Source organism: Ovis canadensis, chromosome 25, assembly GCF_042477335.2.
Source record: "Ovis canadensis isolate MfBH-ARS-UI-01 breed Bighorn chromosome 25, ARS-UI_OviCan_v2, whole genome shotgun sequence".
In the NCBI taxonomy this organism is placed as follows: Eukaryota; Metazoa; Chordata; class Mammalia; order Artiodactyla; family Bovidae; genus Ovis; species Ovis canadensis.
Window position 1 is genome coordinate 42,802,840 of NC_091269.1, and position 27,671 is coordinate 42,830,510.

The 27,671-nt window shown below is 38.7% G+C and overlaps 1 protein-coding gene across 1 annotated transcript; it reads left to right on the top strand.

Moving 5' to 3' along the window:
* Positions 1-958: 958 nt before the first annotated feature.
* DDX21 (DExD-box helicase 21) lies at positions 959-26,781 on the top strand. The gene is made up of 15 exons (XM_069571896.1): positions 959-1,653; positions 3,686-4,129; positions 5,598-5,673; positions 6,414-6,592; positions 7,639-7,756; positions 12,819-13,004; positions 14,018-14,163; positions 14,873-15,022; positions 15,473-15,634; positions 16,834-16,953; positions 18,098-18,171; positions 20,392-20,551; positions 21,281-21,415; positions 23,520-23,564; positions 24,075-26,781. The coding sequence occupies exons 1-15, from the start codon at positions 1,567-1,569 to the stop codon at positions 24,342-24,344; spliced, it is 2,352 nt and encodes a 783-aa protein (XP_069427997.1). The 5' UTR covers positions 959-1,566; the 3' UTR covers positions 24,345-26,781.
* Positions 26,782-27,671: the final 890 nt, after the last annotated feature.

Consider the following 27,671-nt stretch of genomic DNA (forward strand, 5'->3'; position numbering starts at 1 on the left):
AAAACTAATCTTATGAAATACAGAAATAAAACTCCCAGTATTTCCCTTGGTCACAAAGTGATTACATTTTGAGTTCTTTCTAAAAACCTTGACATACCTATGAGGCTTTTTCATGTTTTTATTTTTTAATTGAGGTACAGTTGATTTACAGTGAGTTTAGGTTAGTGATTCAGTTATATTGATACACATATATCTATTTTTTTCAGATTATTTTCTCATGGGTTATTACAAAATGTTGGGTATAGTTCCCCCTATCAGTTTAAATAGCTCTTATTTACTGTGTTCTGTGTGCCAGACAATGCTAACCCTTTTTCATCCATTATCTTAATTTTGTCAACCGATGAAGTATGTTTTGTTATCCCCATTATGCATAAGAAACTCAGATTCAGATTAAGAAATATGGCCCAAATCACAGAGCAAACAGTTCAGTTTTTCAAAGACAGGAAAGATTTCAACCCATTAAAAAAATGATTGTATGATGAAGCAGCTCCAAATTCTTTGCCTCACTAGTTCTTCACAGGAAGTTTAGCGATATTGGTCATGTCATTCAGTGGACCACTTTCCCTCAACAGCTTTAAGTAGTTTATGTCCAAATTTTGCAAGTCTAGGACCCCTGATATTTTCTAGTAGAAGTCTACATGGTTTGGGGACCCTTTCTACAGGTCCCAAGGCTGGTTTAAGTGCTTATTTATGCCTTCAAAACAACTGACACTTCGCCATCTCCCCCTAGTCTACAAAGCTTATTGAAGACAGACTTCTGTGCCGAATCCCAATCTTGATTCTCACACCTGACACGGTGAATGCTCAGCGGATATATGTTGAGCGCACGCATGAATGAATGACCAGACCCGCTCAACATCTAGTTCTTATCCAGGCTTGTGAGTCTGGGCGACTCCTTTCAAGGGTCGAAGTTTCCACAAGATGATTACACATCACGCGCGTCTGCGCGTGAAAGGACCTTACAAACGCGAGCAATCTGATACAAAGCACTGAAGAGGCGCCACTCAAAAGCAACTTCAAATCTTCATTTATCAGGCCGGGGCTAGCGAGAATCTGGGCAGTGTTCGAACGAGAATAAAATCAACCTTTGTGATTCCTGCTGCTGCTGCTGCTGCTAAGTCGCTTCAGTCGTGTCCGATTCTGTGCGACCCCATAGACGGCAGCCCACCAGGCTCCCTCGTCCCTGGGATTCTCCAGGCAAGAATACTGGAGTGGGTTGCCATTTCCTTCTCCAATGCATGAGAGTGAAAAGTGAAGTCTCTCAGTCGTGTCCGACTCCCAGCGACCCCATGGACTGCAGCCCACCAGGCTCCTCCGTCCATGGGATTCCTACCCTTCTACAGAAGCCGTCTAGTCTAGGCGCCATAAGCAGTTAAGTCACAGAGTCCTCCGGATGTGAGAAGCAGCTACTTGGATAATACCACCGACGCCCTCGCTTCCCGGTATATTCCGCTTCCGCTTTACTACAGGAAGTGACGAAAGCTGGGTGGGCTGTAGCGGCAGCGTTTTCTCTTCCTCTCCACGCGGTAGACGAGAGTGGTCGGCCTACACAGCTTGTGCTGAGTGATGCCGGGGAAACTTCTTAGTGACGCGGATTTGGAGTCAGACGCAGCCGTGGCAAAAGTGGAGATGCCGCGAAAACAAAATGAGAAGGTACCACTGAGGGCCGAGGGACTTGGGACCAGGCAAGACGAGGGCCCGGGAGCTAAGAATAGGAGCCCGGGCCGGGGAACAAGGCGCGCGGCGCGGACCCTGCCCGGCCGGAGACCCGCGTGGGTTTCGGGGATGGTCGGTGCTCTCCACGGGCGATGTGCGCGTTGCCGAGAAGTCCGGGCAGGTGGGAACTAGTGAGCCGGCCGGTGTCCCACGTGGTCCCAGAGTCTGGACGTCCGACACCTGGTCACCGTTAGGCCCCACATTTTGGCCGAGACTCAGACCTCCCGGCATGAGAGTGCGCGGAGGGAATTGTAAGTCAAAAGAGGGAACAGCGTTTCCTCCTGAAGTGGCGCAGCCAGAAACCCATCCATCTGCACACGTGGGTGGCGTCCGTCGTGACATTTTTTACCCTAGTGGTGGGAATATAGTTTTCCGGAAAGCGGCCCTTAGACGAAAAAGTAGTTCAGTTTGTCTTAATGTTTGTTGGCCAGATTTCCCGTGGAAATGTAGACGTGTTGTGCTGACTGCACACCGTGTTTTTTTTTTTTTTTTTATATAGGCCAGCAATGTGCGGTAGTCTTAAGTTACCTCGATAGCTGTCTGCTTCCTTCCTGTTACTTCCTTAGAAAGCGATTTAACTTGTGACTGATTCTCTGTTCTGAGGTAAGGTCAGAGAGAACAGATTGTCCCTAGGAACTTGTGTTGTTCATGACTTAGAATTTCCTGCTGTTTCTGGGTCTCTTTAATGGGAGAGTTTCGCCAGCAGCAATATTTTGGTGTTGTAGGAAGCGGAGGTAGCAGAGACTTGTCCCCAAGGGGAGGAAGTAGTCCTGGTTTCCTTGCCTTGCATCGGCCAGCCTATTCAGTTGTGGGATGCTGAAGTTAGAAAGGACACGACCAGCAAACTCCACTGCATTCCAAAGCAGTCCACAGGGACTGAAAATCCGCTCCCTTTGGTGGAACAAAGGGATGATAGAATTGAAGTCTTCAGATGGAGTGGACCAGATTGATTTTCAGATGTCTGAAGGATAGGTCATATGAGAGAGATTACTGAGAGTTTACTGTTCATCCACGATTTAAGAGCAGAGGCCAAGCCTGAAGTTTTTTGGAGGCAGATTTCAGCTCAATAAAATAGTACCCATATTTCTTGCCTTGGCCTGAGGCTCTGCCACAGAGGTTTTAACAGAAGGTAAAACACATTTTCACTAAGTTTTCAGAAATATGAAAAGTTGGAGGTGGTCAGACATTTCAACTCGGAACTGTAATCTAGTTTGGTTTTGAGGTTTCCCTTGTTCCATTTACTTGTGACTTGTGCTCTCTGTTTTTCCCTTTAAGTTAGGTATATCTTTTTCACGCATGAGGTGATAGATTGGGTTTTTACAACTTTTTGGTTCATAAAGTGTCTGTATGTAAATTTCTTTCCATTTGTGAGAAAAGCAAGGCAGAGATTATGAATCTCTTTTTTACCTGTAGCTGGCTTCAAGCAGAGAAAGAAATCTGCTTAATATCATCTATCTGTGGACGTACCTGCTCGTATTAACTTAATCAAGTTAAATTCAGTAAAATTGTTCTTGATCACTTCCTGTCGTTTGTGGTTTATTTATTTTTTTGGTAATATAATTTTATTGGGCTTTTAAAAAAAATTTTATTTTTACTTTATTTTACTTTACAATACTGTATTGCTTTTGTCGTTTGTGGTTTAGAACATGTTGGAGAATCCTGTGAGCCATTCCAAGTCCCTTGTAAAAATTGGACTGTACAGCTTGTACAATTGAATAGTTACCAAGTAGCATTCTCTTCCAAGCTAATGAAGTTATTGGTATATTATTCTCTCCATGTTAGCCAAGAAACAGTATTAAAAAATATACTGCTTGATTTTTGCCTTAGTGCAAGGTGGAAGTACACATGTTGAAAAATGCCTCAAAATTGTATTTTTCATAATTATGTGATCTTGAAATAATGCATAATTGATATATTATGCAGCTGTATCAGTGCTTTGCTCAGCATTTGCATTGTCTTTATTTTTTAGAAAGGTAAGAAAGAGAAGCCAAAATCTAGTAAGACTGAAGAGGCAACAGAAGAAAAAGAAGAAATGATTTCTTCCAAAGCTAAAAAGGTTAAAAAGAAAGTAGAGACTTCTGAGGTTGACGTGAATTCTCCTAAATCTAAAAATGCAAAAAAGAAAGAAGAGCCATCTCAAGATGACATTATTTCTCCTAAAACCAAAAGTTCGAAAAAATCAAAGGAGCCCTGTGAAAAGACAGTTTCTCCTAAAACCAAAAAAGCTATAAAAAATGAAGAGCCTTCTGAGGAAGAATTGGGTGCTCCTAAGCCCAAAAAGATGAAGAAAGAAAAAGAAATAAATGGAGAAATTCAAGAGAAAAGCCCCAACCTCAAGAATGGATTCCCTGACTCTGAACCTGACTCCAACTCCAAGGAAGCTGCCAGTGAAGAAAACAGTGAGTTAGAGCAGGTGAAGTTGCATTTTAATATGTAGAATGTATCTTTTGATGTTGATTCAGTAAATAAGTATATAATTGTTACACATAGTGCTTAATAATGGGAGGAAATTGGATGTGTCCGCACTTCATAGCGCCTCTCTTGAGGTGCAGGGTGAGTATTTTAAAAACTGCAGTGTCAGAATGCCTCTTTTGCAACTAAGCAAGGTTTAAGTTTAGAGAATGTCTTCTCTCCACACTTGATCTGCTTATTTTCAAGTCAGAAATCAACAGGAGGTATATAGTTATGCGTATGTACTCCAGCATCCCTCTGAGGGTTTCACCTAGTGAATCATGATTAAGTGGAACCACTGAAAAGGTGCTTGCTTGATTGCACAAGTCTTCTTGCTTAGGTCATTAACTAACTTGAGATGGAATACGATGCTTAAATGTCCTTTTGGAAGCTAATACTGTTATCTTTCAGAAGCTCAATCATCAAAGAAAATTGCTAAATCTAGTAAATTTCTCTTTGCCGTAGGGATGTAATCAAGATTAAAAAATTTTTCCTGATTATAAAAAACATATACAGCTATTTTTTTGTCATTATGATTTTATCAATATCGTATCTTGCCTTTTCCTAGGTTACCTATATTTTTATTTTTTAAACAATTTTATTTATGACTGTGCTGAGTCTTTGTTGCTCCATGAACTACTCTTGGATGGCGCACCTGGGCTTCTTATTGTGGTGGCTTCTCTTGTTGGGGAGCACGGGCTTTAAGACTTGTGGGTTTTAGTAGTTACGGCACTTGGGCTCAGTAGTTGCAGCTCCCAGGCTCCAGAGCACAGGCTCAGTAGTTGTGGTGCATGGGCTTAGTTGCTCCGTGGCTTGTGGGATCTTTCCTGACTGGGGATTGAATTTATGGCTCCTGCGTTGGCAAGTGGATTGTTTACCGCTAAGCCACCAGGGAAGCCCATTGCCTGTATTTTTATATAGGCATTTTCCTTACTTTTAAATATTAAATATTTTTAGTAGTTATATCCATCATATAGATGTTTAGAAATTCACTTAATTATTCAATTGTTGGACATTCAGATTTTTCACTATCACATAGTGCCAGTGTAATCATTTCTTATAAATGCTTATCCCTTATTTTCTGTGGATATATGAAAGATTTTGCTATGGGAAGTGGTTAATAACCTGTTCACCAGTGTACTGTTGATTTGGAATAACTGGAAAAGTTCTTAGTTGAGGCTGACTCTGCTTTCACTAGCCATATGTGGTATATCTGTACTGTATATATTTGCCGCAGAATTTTCTTCTGTTAGGGTTTTATAGATTACTGTCATCTTTATCCTTTTCAAATCTTGATTTACTTACCAGAGTATCTGTGCCTTTTTGGTTGATTTAGAAGAAATGTTTTAGAATAATTTCTTAGGAGGCTTCCTGTATTTAACCTTTAGGGATGAAGTTACTGATTCTTTCTGTGGCCCTTTATTTGATAGGAAGTGACTGTGGAGCAAAAAGAAGGAGCTTTCTCTAATTTTCCCATATCTGAAGAAACTATTAAACTTCTTAAAGGTAATATTCTTGGAAATATTGTATAACGTTATTTGGAAGCACTTTACTGGTTTTGTTGTGATAAACTGGGACATGTTCTTATTGGAGGACAATATACGCAGCCATATAATGAAGTAGGTCTGTATATTTGGTAAAAGACTAAACTAGTGATGGCCTTTACTGCCTCTTAAACGAATGATTAAAATTTATTCAATATATTCAAAAAATAAAAAATACATTATGTATATTCAGAGGTATAATGACTGATATGGTGTTGGTGCAATTAAATAGTTGATGCCATGTTGGTATTTTCTTTTTTACCCTCTTGCACTTCTTGAGGTATCTCTAGGTTAATGATACTAGCCTGACTCAGAACTCAGGTTAGTATTGTGCCTATGAACCAAGTAGAAAGTCACAGATGCTCAACTTAGGTGTTTTCTGAATCAGGTATGGTGCAGTCAAGATAGCAAAATGCCTGATTTTTGGGCTTATATTGGCCTGTGGATGAGATTTCATGACAAGGGGCTTCATCTTTTAAGATAATTATTTACTGTACTCTGGTGCTTTAAAGTTTATTGATATTTTTTGGTCAAGAAGATTCTTCATTGCCAGAATATATTTGAACTTAACTTTATAGATATGACCAGAATGTAGAATTCTAGAATTCTGCAGGATCAGAAGCCTGACTATGCTTTCATCTTCCAGTATGACTGAGGCTTTAAGAACTGCACAGTCAGGTAACATGGCTTATTTATTCACAGCCCGTGGGGTGACCTTCCTGTTTCCTATACAAGCAAAGACATTTCACCATGTCTATAGTGGAAAGGATTTGATTGCACAGGCGCGGACAGGAACTGGAAAGACATTTTCCTTTGCGATCCCTTTGGTTGAGAAACTTCTTGGAGGACTGCAAGACCGGAAGAGAGGGCGTGCCCCTCAGGTAAGTATCTTTAACACTTTAGAGTTTACAGGTTCCAAGTCCGCACAGAAAAGAGACATTGCTTGGACTTCACTTATATATCCCTTTGTTTTGTTTTGAGTGCTTAAGGCCTTTTTCTTAAGATCTTTTTTACTAGAGATCTTTATCTGAAGATGTAAATCAGGATAATTCTTTTAAGATTGTTGACTGCAAATCTTATGTATTTAAATATTGTAATGTGTTCCATGGTAATGATCACCTCTATTATTAATGCTTATATATTTCTTTAAGACTTTTAGATGTCCCTGGGGCTCAAGGGTTTTGTCAAGTGTCTGCATTTTTGCCTAAAATGGGGAAAGCATGTTTAATAGAGATGTCTGAATAGGAAGGAGTATTTGATGTGAGGAGGCCAAGCCCTCTGATCTAGATGGTGCTTACTGAGCTCATTTCTAAAGAACTTGGCATCCAGACCTTGACCTCCTTGAAATGCCTGTGTTGTCACCTTGGCTTTGGGTTGTTGTACCTGACTTATTGGCCTCACCTCATTCACGGGCTTTCCAGTATCCATGCCCCCTCCTCATTAATTCATTTGTTTACTGTTATTTGTCTGTAATTTCAGCAGCTGTAATAATAAATTATTCTAGCACCTGGAATAGTGCCAGGTATATAATGGATGTTCAGTAAATACCTGTTGAATGGATGTATTAGGTTGTTCTTAACTCATATTTGTTTTCATGCTGTTAACCCTATTTGAGGGTCTGTTGTGGTCTTGTGTTACCTGTCATGATTCAAAGCCCTTCACCATATTGGTCTGCTCTTACTCTTCTGACTTCTATTCTACTTCCATTTCACTGTAGTGTGGAGATTTCAGACTATAGATTTTGTATCCTGGCTACCTGAATTTAAATCTAGGCTCTACCTTTTGGTTTGGTAGAAATCTGTTGTGTGTTATTGTAGGTATTATTATAGATATTTTGAAAGTAATTGTTAGGATGACTCGAACCTCTTGGTGCCCTGGAAATTTGTGAAAATATACTTTGGATTCCATTATTAGTTTTTCTTTTCAGGTACTGGTTCTTGCACCCACAAGGGAGTTGGCAAGTCAAGTAAGCAGAGACTTCAGTGACATCACAAAAAAGCTGGCAGTGGCTTGTTTTTATGGTGGAACTCCCTATGGAGGACAAAGTAAGTTAATCCACAAGTGAGGAAAAGAAAATGCCATCTACTTTTAAGATGACCTGACTGAATTTCTTCTGACTGGCATCTGTCTTTTCCTACCTGATTTAGTCATTTATGGTGGTTTTCTTTTGTCTTTTTTTTCTTCCTTTATTTTTTGGTCATGTTATGTGGCTTGCAGGATGTCAGTTCCCCAACCAGGGATTGACCGTGGGCCATGGCGGTGAAAGTGCTTAATCCTAACTACTAGACCACCAGGGAGCTCTCTCTTTTGCCATTATTGTTTAAAGATGGTCAGGCACACGGTCCTGCCTGATGATGTGTCAAACCTGTATATGGATCTTAGGACTTTTGTTATTGTTTCCATCTGTATTTACCTAAAGACTGCAGTAATGCCTGACTGAGCCTAAGAGGACAGAGTCCAGGAACTAGAAAGTCAGAATTCAAGGTTATTCTTTTTAATCTGTCAAGGACCTTGGGTCTTTGCCTCTTTTTACTGAAGGCAGCCTTTCCTTTTTCTGGTGCCAAGAGCCATATGTATCCCCTCCTATAATATTCCATCATTTCCCAATTTAAGACCTAGAAACTTTGTTTTGTAGATCAGATGCATAATTCAAGAAGGGGCTTAAGCATTTTGAAAGTCTTCATATTGGACAGATGAATGAGTAAAGATATGGTCATACATACAATGGAATACTACTCAGCCATAAAAAGAATGAAATAATGTCAGTTGCAGCAAGATGGATGAATCTAGAGATTATCATACTAAATAACTCAGGCAGAGAAAGACAAATATATGGTATCACTTATATATGGAGTCTAAAAAAATGAAACAAGTGAACGTATTTACAAAATAGAAACAGACTCTCAGACTTAGAAAACAAACTCATATTTGTGAATTCCCTGGTGGTCCCATGGTTGGGACTCAGTACTTTCACTGCCAGGGCCCCAGTTTGGTCCCTGATCAGGAAACTAAGATCCTGCAAGCCACACAGCCCAATCCAGCCCCTAGCCTCCATTCCCTGGGACCCCAAAAAGGAAGAAAACAAACTTATGTTATCAAAAGGGGAAAGGTGGCAGGGTTGGAGGGTGGGAACTAAGTTAGGAGGTTGGGATTAACATCTGCACGCTTCTAGAAATGAAACGTAATCAACAAGGTGCTCCAGTATAGTACAGGAAACTCCATACTCTGTGATAACCTGTATATGGAAAGAATCTGAAAAAGAATAGATATATGTATATGTATAACTGAATCACATTGCTATCTATCTGATACTAAAACAACATTGTAAATCAGCTGTTGTTCAGTTACTAAGTTGTGTCTGACTCTCTCTGACCTTGTGGACTATAGCCTGCCAGTCTCCTCTGTCCATGGGGTTTTCTAGGCAAGAATACTGGAGCAGGTTGCCATTTCCTTCTCCAGGTGATCTTCCCAACACAGAGATGGAATCCATTGGCAGGTGGATCTCCTTCGTTGGCAGGTAGATCCTTTACTGCTGAGCCACCAGTTTAGTTCAGTTCAGTCGCTCAGTCGTGTCCGACTCTTTGCGACCCCATGAATCGCAGCACACCAGGCCTCCCTGTCCATCACCGTCTCCTGGAGTTCACTCAGACTCACGTCCATCGAGTCCGTGATGCCATCCAGCCATCACATCCTCGGTCATCCCCTTCTCCTCCTGCCCTCAATCCCTCCCAGCATCAGAGTCTTTTCCAGTGAGTCAACTCTTCGCATGGGGTGGCCAAAGTACTGGAGTTTCAGCTTTAACATCATTCCTTCCAAAGAAATCCCAGGGTTGATCTCCTTCAGAATGGACTGGCTGGATCTCCTTGCAGTCCAAGGGACTCTCAAGAAACTTGCAGTCCAAGGGACTCTCAAGAATCTTCTCCAACACCACAGTTCAAAAGCATCAATTCTTCGGTGCTCAGCCTTCTTCACAGTCCAGCTCTCACATCCATACATGACCACAGGAAAAACCATAGCCTTGACTAGACAGACCTTGGTCGGCCAAGTAATGTCTCTGCTTTTGAATATACTATCTAGGTTGGTCATAACTTTTCTTCCAAGGAGTAAGCGTCTTTGAATTTCATGGCTGCAGTCACCATCTGCAGTGATTTTGGAGCCCCCAAAAATAAAGTCTAACAGTGTTTCTACTGTTTCCCCATCTATTTCCCATGAAGTGATGGGACTGGATGCCCTGATCTTTGTTTTCTGAATGTTGAGCTTTAAGCCAACTTTTTCACTCTCTTTCAATTTCATCAAGAGGCTTTTTATTTCCTCTTCACTTTCTGCCATAAGGGTGGTGTCATCTGCATATCTGAGGTTATTGATATTTCTCCTGGCAATCTTGATTCCAGCTTGTGTTTCTTCCAGTCCAGCGTTTCTCATGATGTACTCTGCATATAAGCTAAACAAGCAGAGTGACAATATACAGCCTTGACATACTCCTTTTCCTATTTGGAACCAGTCTGTTGTTCCATGTCCGGTTCTAACTGTTGCTTCCTGACCTGCATACAGATTTCTCAAGAGGCAGGTCAGGTGGTCTGGTATGCCCATCTCTCTCAGAATTTTCCACAGTTTATTGTGATCCATACAGTCAAAGGCTTTGGCATAGTCAATAAAGCAGAAATCGATGTTTTTCTGGAACCCTCTTGCTTTTTCCATGATCCAGCAGATGTTGGCAATTTGATCTCTTTATATGTATATCAATAAGGAAAAGATTAAAGATGAAACAGAGAGCATTAATGTTTCACATAAGAAAGTGGATTGTAATATATGAAATAAAATTCAGTTTCATTCACAATTAGAGATGTAAATTGAAATTATAATGAGTATTTCACCTGTTAGACTATCAAAGGATAAAAGATAGTTTGACAATTCCTTGATGAGAAAACAGGCATATTCTTTGACTACTAGAGAATTAAACCACCTCTTTAAATTGGAATACATAAACCCTTTTACTCAATAATTCTACTGATAGGAATTTATCCTACTGATATGATAACCATGTAGCCAAAGAGCTACTTAAGGTCCCTGACAGCAACTTAAGGTCTCTGAGTTAAGTTGAGTTGACTGAAGAGTTCACGATTTTACAGTGGTACAAAAGTGATACATATTCAATAGCAACTATACTTTGAATTTCTTTTTTTTCCTGGGCTAGTGAAATGCAATATACTCTCTCAGGATGCTGGGCAGTGGCAGCATACTCCAATATAAAATAAAAATTTACAAATAATATAAAAAATGACAAAAGAAGTCTTAGTATTGGCACACAAGGCTTGTGATTATCTCTTTTCGGCTTTGGTGGAACTAACATAGGTTTTGGCATCAGAATGGCCTGGGTTTGCCTCTAACCTCTGCTCACAGAGTACCTGAGTGATTTTTCAGTTTAAGTCGCTGGATTTTTCTGCACTTTAGTTTATTTATGTAGGATTGCTAAACTCACCCTGCAGTGTTGTGAGGATGAAATTGGGTAAGTATGTCAAGAACCTAGCAGTAGATTCCTCAACTGCAGTAACAACTTGATAGAAAGTTGCATCCAGATAACTAATAAGAACCTACTGTATATAGCACAGGGAACACTGCTGTACACCTGAAACTAACACAACATTGTAAATCAACTATACAGCAATAAAAATTAATTTTCAAAAACAGGATAGAAACAAAGTTGTATCATTACCATCTCACCCCAGTTACATTGAACCCCACTTTTCTGAACATCTCTGCACTTTCTTACAATACTTGCCCATCTATCCTGTCATTCTTCCTATATCTGCTTGCCTATGTTGTTGTTCAGTTGCTCAGTCATATCTGACTCTTTGTGACCCATGGACTGCAGCATGCCAGGCTTCTCTATCCTTCACCATCTCCCGGAGCTTGCTCAGACTCAAGTCCATCAAGTTGGTGATGCCCTCCAGCCATCTTATCCTCTGTCGTCCCCTTCTCTTGCCTTCAGTCTTTCCCAGCATCAGGGATTTTTTGAGTGAGTTGGCTCTTTGTGACAGGTGGCCAAAGTATTGGAGCTTCAGGATCAGTCCTTCCAATGAATATTCAGGATTGACTTCATATAGGATTGACTCATTTGATCTCCTTGCAGTCTAAGGGCCTCTCAAAGGTCTTCTCCAACACCACAGTTCAAAAGCATCAATTCTTTGGTGCTCAGCCTTCTTTATGGTCCAGCTCTCACATCGATACATGACTACTGGAAAAGCCATAGCTTTGAGTAGTGAGACCTTTGTGGGTCTCACTTGACTTTGTCAGCCAAGTAATATCTATGTTTTTTAATATACTGTCTAGGTTTGTCATAGCTTTTCTTTCAAGGAGCAAGCTTCTTTTAATTTCATGGCTGCAGTCACCATCTGCAGTGATTTTAGAGCCCAAGAAAAAGTGTTAACTGTTTCCATGGTTTCCTCATCTATTTGCCATGAAATGATGGGACCGGATGCTGTGATGTTAGTTTTTTGATTGTTGAGTTTTAAGCCAGCTTCTTCACTTTCCTCTTTCACCTTCATCAAGAGGCTCTTTAGTTCCTTTTCACTTTCGCCGTAAGTGTGGTGTCATCTGCATATCTGAGGTTATTGATACCCTGGCATTCTTTCCTATAGGAAGTTATTATTTTTAAGATACTTGTTTTCACTTTTTGAAATATTGACACCTGCCACTAATAAAGGAAATAATCTCTTTCCGGGTGCTACCATCCCTCATTGGAGCATTTTTTTTGTTACGTCAGGTAGTACACTGGACTGCCACTCTATTTTTTTCCATCCCACTAACACTGTGTGGTATGTGGGATCTTAAGTTCCCCCACTGAGATTGAACCCGTGCCCCCTGCATTGAGAGGGGAGTTTTAACCACTGGACTGCAAGGGAAGTCTTGGACTGTCATTTCTTACATATTTCCCCAGTAGGTCAAGGAGTGCTTCGAGTGTCTCTATCTAAAGTACTTGGCATAGTACCTTGTATTAATACCTGTAGTTAATAAATACTTTAAAATAAAAAATATATCAAATTGGTGTTTCAGATTAATAAAAGGACTTAAAAATCCAGCATATCTCATCATTGGTGTTCTTTACAGTTGAACGCATGAAGAATGGGATCGATATCCTGGTTGGGACACCAGGTCGTATCAAAGACCACCTGCAGAATGGCAAGCTAGATCTCACCAAACTTAAGCATGTTGTCCTGGATGAAGTTGACCAGATGTTGGATATGGGCTTTGCTGATCAAGTGGAAGAGATTTTATGTGTAGCATACAAGAAAGGTAAATTCCACATTCAAGAACTGGCATAAGGGATTGGAAGAAGGATAGTGATTAAGTAGTCTTCTGAAAGTTAAATGAAGCCTTAGGAAGTTGGCAGGAAATTTCCATGATTTGCACATAATAACAATAGGGAAAATTTGGGAAAACAAGAGAAGCCAGCTTGGTGTACTTTGTTTTTGGTTTATTCCTCATTTGTGCTATTGTGTGTGTATGTTAACGGCAGTCATACTGTACATGTAAAACTCCATGAACTATTTGTGCCATGATAATCTGTCTATATATTTTAATTTTTACATAATATAAATCTGCTGATAGGCATTTTTACGTAGACAGCTTACTTCAAATGACAATATTCAAAATTAGTTCTTAAGGATAGATTTCCACAAAGGAGGTCTGATTTGAAAGGTATAAATAGTTCATGTTCCTCAATATACAGTGTCAGGTTGCTCTCAGAAGGGTTCTGTCAGTTATGCTACCATTTGAACTATAGGAAAATGCAGTGGTATTCTAAGAGCAAACATTGAGTGGTATTCTAAGAGCAAAAAAATTGAGGTTGGGGAGTTACTTTTAGTGTCTAACCTCAAAAAATGAATAAACTAGAGTTCTAACCTCCAAATGTTGAGGAAATGCTTGGGAGAATAGATGAGTACAGAATCTATTGTGTTGACTACAGGTTATTTAGTGACTTAAATTCATTGGTTATTGGACCTGTTTAATTGGTGTTATTTAGTAGGTCTCATTAAAAAGGACAGATTTCCCTCATGGTTCATAAGGGACAATGGTTAGAAAGCAAAATAACTTTAAAGTTCTCTGGGTATTTCAAGAATCCTTTACTTAAATTATTAAGGCAATATTTCTTTGCCCACTGGGAACCTTGATGTCTTTAATTTTTATGTTCTCAGTGCCTGGCTTGGTGTCAGAAGTGTTTCTTGTAGAATGTTGGATGGACCCTGGAAAAATTGGAAGGCTATGTAGGCTATTTTGAATTCATACTTTTTTTTTCCCCCTCAAAGATTCAGAAGACAATCCCCAAACATTGCTTTTTTCTGCAACTTGCCCCTATTGGGTGTTTAATGTTGCTAAGAAATACATGAAATCTACATATGAACAAGTGGACCTGATTGGTAAAAAGACACAGAAAACAGCGATAACTGTAGAGGTAAATGATTCATTCATTTGTTGGCGTTAGTTACAAATAATTATGTTTTTCCCTATCTGATTGTATTTAGACTGCAAATACAAACTCCTTTTCCCGATAAGTACTAAATCTATGTGAAAAGCCAAGTAAAGTTATGTTCCTAATCGAGTGGTAAATGGTATCTGTGTTTTTTCTAAATTTCATCATCTGGTAGCCTGATTGAAGAGTCTTTTGGAACTTTATATAAATTAGTAAGTGGAATGACATTACACGTTGAGTTTATACATTAGAGGGCAACAGAACCCTAGTGTTGGTGTTGAAGCTGTTTTTTCCTTAGGGTCCGGTACCTAGTGGAATTTATTGCATCCAAGCAACAGACCTGTACGGAAGCTGACTACCGATTGCATGTTTAAGTGGATGAAAGAACAGAACACACAGAGGCTTTCCTGCTGTCTGATATTTGGTTTCTTGTGGGAATTTAGGAACAGCATTTCTTTCTTATATTTTCTGGGTTAGGTCAAAAAATGGATAAAGAAGCCGGATACTCTTTGGTGAAAGGGAAAAGGCTCTCTACTTTAGTTGTTTAGTTTTTTCCCCCTCTAAACAGTGGTGGTGGAAGTTTTCTGTAGTCAGGCTTAAACAATTGCTTTTAGTATCATTAGACTTGGGCAGATGATTTTAGATTCTAGTGGGGCTTTACTGAATAATCTTTTTTCTCCTCTTTCCTAAGCATCTGGCTATCAAGTGCCACTGGACTCAGAGGGCAGCAGTTATTGGAGACGTGATCCGAGTTTACAGTGGTTTTCAAGGGCGTACTATCATATTTTGTGAAACAAAGAAAGAAGCCCAGGAGTTGTCACAGAATGTGGCTATAAGACAGGTTGGTCTTTACCCTCTCTTCGCATAAGGAGACAGCATCTTTCAATTAATAGAGTATACATCTTAGAGTTCATGTGATTTGCCCATCTTATCTCATAGATGAAGAAAGCGTGGCTCAAACCCAGGGTTACTGTGATGAATATTTGATCGCTCATATTTGGTGTGGTTGAATAGTAAAGGACAGGGAAGCCTGGCATGCTACAGTTCATGGGTTTGCAAAGAGTCAGACATGACTTAGTGACTGAATGACAACAAATAGTTGAATACAGTTGATTTAATGACCACCATTGAAAATTTGAGACTTGTCCGTGGAAGGCATATTTTCCACTTTGTATTATTTTCAGCAGAGGTGTCACCAAAATGTGAATGTCTTTATAGGCCAAATTGGTGATTTTAAAAGTACTTGCATTGTATGATCTGGTATTCTTAAGTGAGCTTGTTTCTTTGGCAGGATGCCCAGTCATTACACGGAGACATTCCACAGAAGCAAAGGGAAATCACCCTGAAAGGTTTTAGAAATGGTGATTTTGGAGTTTTGGTTGCAACCAATGTTGCTGCACGTGGGCTAGACATCCCCGAGGTTGATCTGGTTGTTCAAAGTTCTCCACCAAAGGTAAGGGATTTACAGTTAGATGTTTTTCCCCTCAGTTAGTAATTCATCTTGGATAAACTTCGCTGGCTACGATACTTCTACTGTGCAGAGCTACACTTAGCTTTTATTTTGTTGTTTCTTTTGGGTGTTAAAACAAATTGAAAGTTGTATTGCTTCTCTTCAGATGATTAATGATAGCTTTCTTTGGGGTGTTAGGTTGCTAAGGGTGATTTTAAAATGAACCTGTCGTATGTCCCCATCTCTCTCAGAACTGACAGTGTGGTGAGTGGGCAGAGGTTGAAAAGATAGTTTCTGGTCAGAGCATTGTCCTGAAAGGTTACTGGATGGGGGTAGTGCAGTTTTGAACTGGACTTTGAAGTTGGTAAGGCTTAGATGGTGTGGTGGTAGGGTAGATAAACTTGAGGGCTAGAGAATAGAGAAGCGAGAAAGGCCTGTAGTTAACAACTTCTGGTTAAAACTCCTTGGGTGATGGGAACTTCCCAAAGAGGTCCTTGATGAACAGTTTATATAATGTGGACACTTACATAAAAGTTAGTCTGAAGGAGCTTGTTCCCATCACTTCAGGCATGAAGACCCCATTACCTCCAAATTTGACAAATCCCTCAGGATTAATATTCACAGTGATGGAAAAATACATTACTACAAAGTCACCATTTCTTACACAGGATGTCCCATAAGTGTGCAGCATAGACCTTATTTAAATAAGCCGGTATACCTGCACTATCTGGTATGAGCACCACAGGCACGTGGAGCTGTTCAGTACTTGAAATGCAACTAGTCTTAATTGACTTGTATGTGCTGCAAGTATGAAATACACATTGGATTTTTTAAATATTTAAACTTTCTATTATGCACAGTAGTTTTGAAAGACTTGTGGGAAAAGAATGTATAATATCTCATTGATAACATGTTTTATAGAAATAGTATACTGAAATGGTAAACTTTTGGATATAGTGGGTTAAATAAAATAATGCTTTTTTAAGAAAGCAGTACTTTTTGCAGATTTACCCGCAGCGTAGGGACGGACCACTGTTCTAGAGGTTTCAGAGTTTTTCAGTTCCTAAAGTTGGAATGCAGAGGCGCCTCCTCCCTCACACCATCCCCTCTCGGCCCAGGTCTGCCGCCACACGTGGCTCTGCATAGGCTCTCAGGAATCTTTCTTCATCGGTCGCTGTCATTGACGTATTTTACTTCCATAGGATGTTGAATCCTACATTCATCGTTCTGGGCGAACAGGTAGAGCTGGGAGAACTGGGGTTTGCATCTGCTTTTACCAGCACAAAGAAGAATACCAGTTAGTTCAAGTGGAGCAAAAAGCGGTAAAACTTTTTTCTTAGCCTTCATTCAGCTAATGTTGAATTCCAAAGTCAGTCTTTGTCTCTTTATTTGGTTTTTATTAGCTTTATTTAAGTTTTATTTCTAAGCACGTGGCCATGACTGAAAGCTTGTTGTTACATATGTGTTTTATATATTGTCCTATCATTTAAAGCCTGTTTTGAATAACTTTGCATTTGAAAGCAGTAGCTTTGCCTTAATATTTATGATGAGAAGGGGTCTTTTTTTATTGAGATGTTTGAAAGACAGTTTTCTGACAGTGATGCACAATGAACACATCAGAAATATTTTAAGTGTAGGTTTAGGGGGTTACATGAAGTTTGGAGAATTGCTTGAAAACCATAAAAGACAAGACTGTCAAAAGGAGAAAATTTTTAATGGGGAAGAAGGCACTTTTCCTTGCAGAAGAATTTTATACTTTCTCCTATGATAGGTGGAGCTTTAATCACCTTCAGTGGATTTCACTTAGTTACCAGCTTGTAAAGAGCAGAGTGTGATTGGGGGTGAGGACTTTCTCCCCTGGGGAGGAGCACCACCTGGCCAGGTGATCGTGGTCAACATCAGTGATGGGCATGTGCCCTTGATATGATGTACTGAGATAGGCATTTATCTCTGGTCATCTTCCTCTAAACTCATAACACTAGTCTAACCCCCGTGTGAAAAACTGATATTCTCAAATTGAGGGCATTCTACAAAATACTGACTAGCTAGCACACCTTGAAACTGTCAAGGTCATGAAAGACAAATTGTCGCAGATCAGAGAAGACCAAGAAGACACTGTTAACTGAATGTAGTGTGGTGTCCTTGGTCATATATCAACAGAAGAAAGGATATTAGAAAAACTAGTGAAATTTGAATGAAATCTGGGGTTCAGGTAATAGTGATGGAGCTATGTTGGTTTCTTAGTTCCGATAAATGTACCAAAGTAACAGATGCAGGTGGACAGGAACTCTGTGTACTATCTTTGCAACTTTTCTGTAAATCTAAAAACCTTTCTAAGATGAAAGTTTTGTTTTAAATAATTACCAAATATGTTTGGTAAGTATTAGAAAATTGGGGGCCTGCTGGTCTCAATAGGAATAATTGATGGCCATGTTGTACATTGAATTATGGTTCATTTCTTTGTAGGGAATTAAATTTAAACGAATAGGTGTTCCTTCTCCAACAGAGATAATCAAAGCTTCTAGCAAAGATGCCATCAGGTATGTTCTATACCACTGCTGTGGTTTTTTTATGCTTACTCTATTTATTACATGTTATTGTGCATTAATGAAATTTAGATTAAAATATATTCTATTTAGTGTTTTAAACAATTTATAACCTGCTTGTTAAAAAAAACAGACTGTGCTGAAGTAAAATTGTATAAAATAAAAATTCTCATTTCTGCTCATCATGCCCAATCCTGTTCACCAGAGGAAACCATTATTAATAGTTTGGTTGTGTTGGGCATTTTAAATAACTGTGTCTTAGATATGGTGTAGGTAAAAGTTATGGAAAATATCTAGATGGTAAGGATTAGATTAACAGTATCATTGGAGGTGCTACTTGCATAAGGGCAAGAACATTCTTCATTATGTGCAGTTGTCCTACAAGTTGAAGAATACTTAATTTTTGTTGTTGTTGAACTATAGTTGATTTACTGTATTGTATTAGTTTTAGACTCCTATTAGTTTTAGACTCCTAATTTATCCCTTTTATCCCTCCCCTCTATTCCCCTTTAGTAACCATAAGTTTGTGCGTCTGTTTCCTTTTTGTAGATAGTTTTATTTGCATTATTTTTTTAGAGTCCACATATGAGTCATATCATATATTTGTCTTTCTCTGATTTCATTTATTATGATAATCTCTAGGTCATCCATGTTGTTGGAAATAGCAATACTTAATTCTTTTTTATGGCCGAATAGTATTCCCTCGTATGTATGTACCTCATCTTTATCCATTCATTGGTTGATGGACATTTAGGTTGCCTCCATATCTTAGCAATTGTGACTAGTGCTGCTATGAAATTTTTTCAAATTGGTGATCCCATTTTCTTTGGGTATATACTCAGGAGTGCAGTTGTAAGATCACATGGTAATTTAGTTCTAGTCTGTTGAGGAACCTCCGTACTGTTGCCTATAGTGGCTGCACCAATTTACATTCCCATTAACAGTGTGCAAGAGCTCCCTTTTTTCCACATCCTCTCCAACATTTATTTGTGATCCTGTTGATAATAACCATTCTGACAGCTGTGGGGTGATGGTCCTTGTAGTTTTTCTTTTCCATTTTTCTGATGATAATGATACTGAGTGTTTTATCATGTGCTGGTTGGCCATGCATATGTCTTTGGAGAAGTGTCTGTTTGGGTCTTCTGCCCATTTTTTTGATTGGCAAGGATACTTAGCTGTTTAGCATCCCTGGCTGTGCAGTATATTCCTGAGGTTGAGTGTAGTGGCACCAAAAAGGTCCCAGTCATTTTTCAAATGTTTCCAAGTGGTGAGCTACATCCCCTGCTTAAGAACCAGAGTCTGAGCAACATTTTTACAGTGTTTTTCATAGTTACTATTATAAATGTGTGAGAAACTTAATTTAAAAAAGTTCATGATCAGAAGAAATGTTAACTATTAGCATACTAGTAGCTCAGGAAAGTTTTGCAAATGAAAAGAATTTCACTCAGTATTTTTCAAATTTAGCATGCTTTTCTTTATCCTACAGACAGGGTTTCCTGTGATGCCAGTTAAGAAAATTTGGGGTTAGATGGCCAGAAAGTTGAAAAGAGACCAAGATGCTAGTGGTACATGAGAAGGCCTCTAGAGCGGCAGCCTTGCCAAAAGAAGCTGCTTCATGCAGCCTTGTTCCTCCTTGTCTTGGGTGATCTCTTTCAATTTTGAGATGTGACATTTATTTATCACCAAGATAATAGTCATTTCCTAACAAATGTATAGTCTCATAAAGGTCTGATAAAACCTATTTGAGAGTTCTTTTATTTCAGAATGAGAATAGCTGTAGTATTTTCTAATTCTAAAAGTAACACATACTTAATTGTAAAAGTTTGTTATTTATTGATACATTTTTAATGGCAGTATGGCATGTCATTGTATCTCTTTTATGGCTTACTTAACCAGTCCATATTGCTGCACATTTTAAAATTATTTATATTCTTTCTGTAATAGTGTATTGATCATCTTTAAACTTGTCTTATTTATTGTTTTCTTGGATAAATTTTTCTTAGTTGGTAAATTAGAATTAGACACAATCAAAGGAGTGGATTTATTGCTACAGAAATGTGATAATTTTATTCACTACATCAAAATGATGTTACACATGTGCAAGATTTGGTTTGAAAGATTGATTTATCTCAAGATTGTGCTGTCTTGAAAATGAAATCTGTCCACTTTGACTATCCTTTTTTCCTAACAAATCTACTTGCCATCAAACCACAGGCTCTTGGACTCTGTGCCTCCCACTGCGATCGGTCACTTCAAGCAGTCAGCTGAGAAGCTGATCGAGGAGAAGGGAGCTGTGGAAGCCCTGGCAGCAGCCCTGGCCCACATTTCCGGCGCGACGTCCGTAGACCAGCGCTCCTTGATCAACTCAGAGGCGGTAGGGGTCCCTGTCAAATTTCTGACAGTGTCCCATTGAAACTTCTCAGTTGTTTTAACTTTTGCATGAAGGTTGATGCATATTAACAAATCCATAGAGACAGAAAGTTAGTTGTTGCAGTGTCTTACTGGAGGAGGGCTATGGCAGTGATTGCCGAGGGGAATGTGGGTTTTGGTGGGGAAAGGGATACTGACGTATTCTGGAATTTTAAATACTGGTGATGATTGTAGATCTTGTGACTAAACCCCCTTGAATTGTATACTTTAAAATGCCAGATTTTATGGTATGTGCATTGTATGTCAATTTTTCTTAATCTTAAAAAAAAAACCCAGTCATATAAACAATGTAAGTGCATATGATTCCTTTAGCCAGCATACCTAGAAACTTAAAAAGGTAGTGCTTTTCTTTTTTTTTTAAATTGATATTTTTGAGATAATTGTAGGTTCTAGTGAAATTGTAAGAGTTAATACAGAGAGATTCCTTGTACACTTGGCCAGTTTCCCACAGTGGTAACATTTTACAAAAGTGTAATATGATCTGGATACCAGTGCTAGCGCAATGCACCAGTCTTATTCAGAGCTTCTCAGTTTTACTTGTACTAAAATGGCAGGGTGGGAGGGGGTATGTTTTTAGAAAGAACTTTCTCATAAATATTTTAGGAACATGAGGATGAGTGTTTATATCATGTACATTTGTTTTTGAGACTTGAACTTTGTTCCCTTTCCACAGGGCTTTGTGACCATGATCTTGCGGTGCTCAATTGAAATGCCAAACATTAGTTATGCTTGGAAAGAACTTAAAGAGCAGCTGGGTGAGGATATTGATTCCAAAGTGAAGGGAATGGTCTTTCTCAAAGGAAAGCAGGTAAGGCTGAGGCCTCTGTTGCAGCCTCCCCTTGGTTCAGTGGCTTCATGCTGGCAGTGAAACACTGTGTGGTAGCTTTTCCCTGTTCCGCGGGATGCTGCATATTTTCATTCTGTAGATAGTCTTCTCTGGGCAGTGTCTTCCGTGAGCCTCAGTTGCCACTTAGTCATTGACAACTGCCCCAGGTGTATCTAGCCTGAACTATCTGCATAAAGTGCCAGACTTGAAGACCCATCTACTTCCCTGACATCCCCACCTGGATGGGGTTTATTAAGCAACTTAATGCAGAAAATTATTCAAAATTGGATTAAAAATCTAAAATCTTGCCTTTTGAACCTAGTGTTCATTCTTCTGACCCCTGCCCTCAGTTAATGGCATAGACTGTTACAGCAATTCTCAAGTATTTTGCTCTAATGACCTTTTTACATTCTTAATAAATTGTTAGGGACACCAAAATGCTTTTGTTTATGTGGGTTATACCTATTGATATTTATGTATTAGAAATTAAGACTGAAATTCTAATAAAGCGTTAAGAATATGTTCTGTTAGTCATCAGACAACGATATCAACTATAATGTAGTGTCTTGAAAACCTTCTACCCTTAAGAGGATGAAGAGGACAGAAAACTTTGTAGTATTATAAAAATGTTTACTAGGTAGAATGCCTCAAAGATCTCAGGGTTCTAGTGGTTCATGGGCTATACTTGGAGAACTACTGACCTGGTAAACCAAATCAGGTTTATCTTCAACTCATTGCTTATCTGACCATGTTGTTTATCCTCTTAAGCAACTCCACATTTTCTGTGGGATAGAGTCCCAACTTTCACATGGGGATTCTTCATTAGCTGGCCCCTGTCCTCATTAGCAGCTTCCTTTCTGTCTCCTCACCACCAGAGCCCTCCAGTCCAACAATGCCAAGTACATGTTGCTTTCTTTCATCCTAGTGTATGCACAGTCCACTGTTTACAGAGTGTTTCTTATCTCCATGGTATTTTTTACGACTCGGCTTAGCCTTAAGTCTTTTTGAAACTTCCCCTGGCCAGATGGCAGAGTTGGGGGTACCTTTGTGTATACTTTAGCATTCTTTGAGTTTATTCATGTAACTTTTGCCTTGCTGTGCATGCGTACTGATTGAGAGTCTCAAGAACACTATGGCCGACTCAAGGGCCAAAATTGTTTTCTAGATGTCTCTATACTGCAGTGAGTGCCTGGTATTGAATGATTAGTTAATATGTGAATGAAGATTCCCACAGGTGGCAAAATCCAACAGTACCTGATGCTATCTGTGGTTATAATTGGGTAAATTGTTAGTGAAATGGATGTTCCTCAAAATTTTGCAGTTAACAACAGCCTGGGGAGAGGAGTGTCTGTGTCACTTACGAGGGGAATTTGATTATTTTGTAGACACTGAGAAACAGGAGGACTTTTTTCTTCTGGTTTTTTTTTTTTCTTTCTTTTTTTTTTGACTGCATCCAGTGGCTTATGGGATCTTAGTTCCTTGGCCAGGGATTGAGGACTTCTTAATTGGAAATGATGGCACTGCTTGTTAACGAAGATACTGTCCTGTATAGTATTCTTTTTTAAATACTTCCCATTGGAGCTTGAATTATAGAAACTAGAAAATGAACAATATAATTTATTTTTCTGCTTTTAGTTAGGTCATCCTGATTACAGGAAGGCAGTGTATTTTAATGGTTTTAAACCATAGGTTTTAGTTTAGAGCTATGCTTACCAGGTATTTAAAATTGCTCTTACCTGCTGTGGGACCTTAGACAAGTGAGTTAGCCTCATCAAGCCTTTGTTTTCTCAGCTATAAAATGTAGCTGATTGCTCTGTGAGGATTAGCACAGTGTAATAACCAAGAATGATCTCTAGTCAATTCTAAGTAGTCTTGAGTCCTTTCATAAATACCTCTGGCTTTTTGCTGTTGTTCTTTGGGGATGTATTGTGTTGGGCTTGGTCTAAGGTTTATCTAAAATGGTTTTTTTAAAAAAATCTTTTTGTTTGTCTTTTACATATTACCTAGTCTTTTGGAGTGTCTATTAATGTGCATTTTATAATTCTTGTCAAAATCTGGATTAACTTGCATTTGTTTTGATTTCTAGGGTGTTTGCTTTGATATCCCTACTGCATCAGTAACAGAAGTACAGGTATTCTTTTCTCTTAGATTTTGAAGTTAATGTATATCTAAACTGTAAAATGTTTGTTATTTGAAGCACAGAATAATAGGGAAACAACAGCTCTAGGCTCTAAAAGACCATTAAGAAGTAAATTTTACTACTTTTTCTGCTATTCTTTTTATATTGATTTCTTTACTCAGCCTTCCTGTTTTCCTGCTTTTGTTTACAACATTGTGAACAATATCCAGCTTTTATCTCCATGGATTTTACAGGGGGTTTATATCGACATTTTAAATTGCTATATCGTTATTCAGTACTGTCAGAAATATGTTTATACATGGTATATTTATATGTTTTACTACCTGACAGCTGAGGGTACTCATAGTGATACTTTATTTTTGACCAGTGATCTTTTAAGCACTTAGGTTATCAATCTAGTTTTTCATTAGAAAAAGGGTAAAAATATTGTCTTTCTCATGCCTTTTAAAACCAAATTCAGTAGAAATCACAGCAGGTAAAAACAGTACCTTCTCTCAACAGGGAAAATGGCATGATTCACGGCGCTGGCAGCTTTCTGTGGCCACAGAGCAGCCAGAGCTAGAAGGTCCACGGGAAGGATATCGCAACTTCCGAGGACAGCGGGAAGGCAATCGAGGCTTCAGGGGACAGCGCGAGGGCAACCGAGGTGGCAGAGGACAGCGGGAAAGAAGTAGAAGCTTCAGAGGACAGCGATCAGGAGGTGGCAACAAAAGTAACAGATTCCAAAACAAAGGCCAGAAGCGGAGTTTTAATAAAGCATTTGGACAGTAACCTGAAGTAGAGGATTTATTTGGCAAAAACAGAACTATGTTCAGCAATGTGGAACTGAACATTATCTTTCATACAAAGTTAAAAGTATATTGTATTTCCTTCTTGACCACTTGCCCAGTCCACATCTCTTTGAAAGAGAAAAGCTTCATCTAAATTATTTCATCTGATTGATGACTATCATTTATAACTTTATTGCTACTTCCGTCTTGGGTATTCCTTTTGAGAAGGTGTATGGATTCATTACATATGCTAATGTATTGTTTATAGATTATAAGATAAAGTGAAGCATGTATCTGCTGATACTTTTTAAGTTGACCTGTCTTTATACTTAGCAATGTCTCTTAATAGTAGGCTTCAGATGGTGAAGACTGTCCTGCAATGCAGGATCCCGGGGTTGGGAAGATCCCCTGGAGAAGGAAATGGCAACCCACTCCAGTAATCTTGCCTGGAGAATTCCATGAACAGAGGAGCCTGGCAGACTATACAGTCCATGGGGTTGCAGAGTCAGGCATGACTGAGCAACTATCACTCACACTCATTCTTAATAGTGCCCTTCCTAAATACCATGGGGAATACAACAATTTCTAGAGAAGCACTTTGAGCACTCAAAGCTTTGTTTTCTAACTGGTATTCCTCAGCCACTTGCCTACCAATTACTTCTATGGTTCTAGCATATATCTTTTGAGAAATAATAGCAATGTTTGGAAGCACGGTTTCACACTTAACCGTGATTAATACAGTTTATGCCTGCATATGCTCTAGATTTGGAGGATGGTGATACATTTGATAGGAGATAGTATTTAGATTAGCCATTGTTATGTGCATTTTGATACATTTTTAGCTTCTCAATAAAAGGTGATTTCATGCCTCAGTGAATTCTTCACAGATTTTAAAAATAATGTATATGTATAAATACAAGTATTTTACTAGAAAGCAAGTATCTTTAAGGAATTCCAGGTGTATAACATGGCCCCATAACTTTCTTCCTAAGTAAGGAGGCTAGATAAATGGTGCTTGATGATAATGTACTCCACCTCCTATTGGAAAATTAACATTATTTACCAAGAAGGAACTAGGGGAATAGGGGGCAGAGACTTGCATTGCTGAAGAGTCAAAAAAACCATTGAAAATATTTTCTACAGCAAGAAGGAAACATGTATATTGAGAGCAAAGAGAAGAACAAGTGAAGGTGCATGATAAAGCTTTTTTTAAAATGATGTTAGTCCTTCTAGTAACAGGCAAGCTGGGGATTTTAGGTGCAACGATCCAGTTTCATTTCTTAAAGCCTAGCTGATATAGCCACAGTATAGGATCTCTTCCTATTAGACTGCTACCTCATTGAAAGGTTGCAGCTACCTAGAGTTCTTTTTAAGAACAAACTATGGTTATTTTTAAGTTGCTTTGAGGGAACCAAAGAACCTAAAATAGCCCCTGGCCAGTATTGCTCTGAGGTCTCAAGTGTTATTTCTCTGAGAAACTTTGTACATGGTATAGGAGTTTAAGAGTAGCATTGTCTTCTTGCTTTAATTTCTGTACTGGAAATTTCAGCAAATAAACTGTGACATGAGGAATTCAAACACATGGCCTATCTTACTTTCATTTAATTTGAACAATTGAAATCTTGTTAGACACTGGTTTCTCTGACTGGGTCTTTATAGCCAACTGCTGCTTACTCTGTCACATTTTCAGTAAGGGGCTCTCAGATTACCAACTCAAACTCCTTGGTTCTTGAGATAGCATTCTTTTTCTATTAAGATTTTAGCTCTGTTTTTGAGTCCTGACTGGATGTCTCTGCTCTCACATTCTCTTGGCTTTTCTTCTTTGATCCACTTGTCAGTTTTATCGCTTGACCTCCTCATGGTTTCCCATTCAAACCAGCGGAAGTTAGGTAGTTGATGACCAACTACTCCTGCCTTGTGGATCACGTTTTATTAAACTCTGCTTTTGCTGAGATACTGGACATACTTAAATAACAACCCAAACATTTAAGTTTGGATAGGAATGGGTTGGTTTATCAAGTAGGACAGTGTACTTGTCCTTTAGGAGGAAATACTCAGGAGTGTAAGGGAGAAGATGAATGGGAATTTCATTTTACACGGCTTAGGACAACACGACTCAATAAATGAAGCTAAACTTTCTCCTGGATCCCAGAATTCAAACCATATTTATAAATATATAATTCAACTACTATACGGTTTAAATGGGCTTGTTGGGCTAGCCTGGGAAATAATACCATTTTTACCATTTTCTACAGAGAAAGTATTTTCCAACTTATGTATCAGACAACTCAATGACCTTTTAAAAAGCAACCAGTTTTTATGTTGGAACTATCTGTGCAGCAGTTTCTTTACAGTTGTACATAAAGTGTTTTTACTGTAAAACTGAGTTAATGTATACAAATAGACCTTTATGTCATAATAAAATAACTAGTACTTACTATTTATGTTTTTGGTGACTTTTTTCCCTAAAATTGAAGCTTGGAATTTTTACTTTAAAAATAATAACTGATGAGTATAAATATCCAAACAGAAAAGCAAGTTAAGTCACCATATATCCAACATATTTGTGAAGATCTCTTCCAGGAATTCATTTACAAAATTGGAATCATTCCTTCAGTTTTGTGGATTGCTTTTCCCTCCATGGCATGTGCATCTTTTTCTGTGTCTTTTGGTTTTTTAGTTCTCCAACAGGGACAGAACCCACAGCCCCTGCAGTGGAAGTGTGGAGTCTTAACCACTGGACCACCAGGTAAGTCCCTGTGCCATTTTTGATAACTGCCGTCTTAACAGTATAAATATGCCACTATAAGATGGTCATGTTGGTTACTCTGTAAACAGTCCTAAAATAAATGTTCTTGTTTAAATCTTTGTGTACTTACCTGATTTCTCACCACTGTAGGATAAATCCTATAAAAGAATTGCAGTGTCAAAGTGAATGAATTTTAAAATTTGGTGCAAGTTGCTCTCCAAAGCAGTTCCAGTTTATTATCCTACCCTCCACTGTTTCCCCACAGCAGTAACACTAGGTCTTGGCTTCTTTTTGTCACTTTGCTAGGTGCATTACATTGATTTATTTACATCTTTTAATTGAGTGAGGATTAACATCTTAAGTTTATTGGTCACTTGCATTTCTTGAAAAGACTTTATTTTGAACTAATTTTGTACTTAGATAAATGTTGCAAAAATAGAACAGTTTGTGTATACTCTCCACTGGACATGAGTGGAGTTTAATAAATGTTTTCCATTATCATAGCACAATGAATGAAACCAATCTATTAACCATCCCATAGATGCTTCCTGAACCTAGCTTTTCTTCTCAGTATACCCT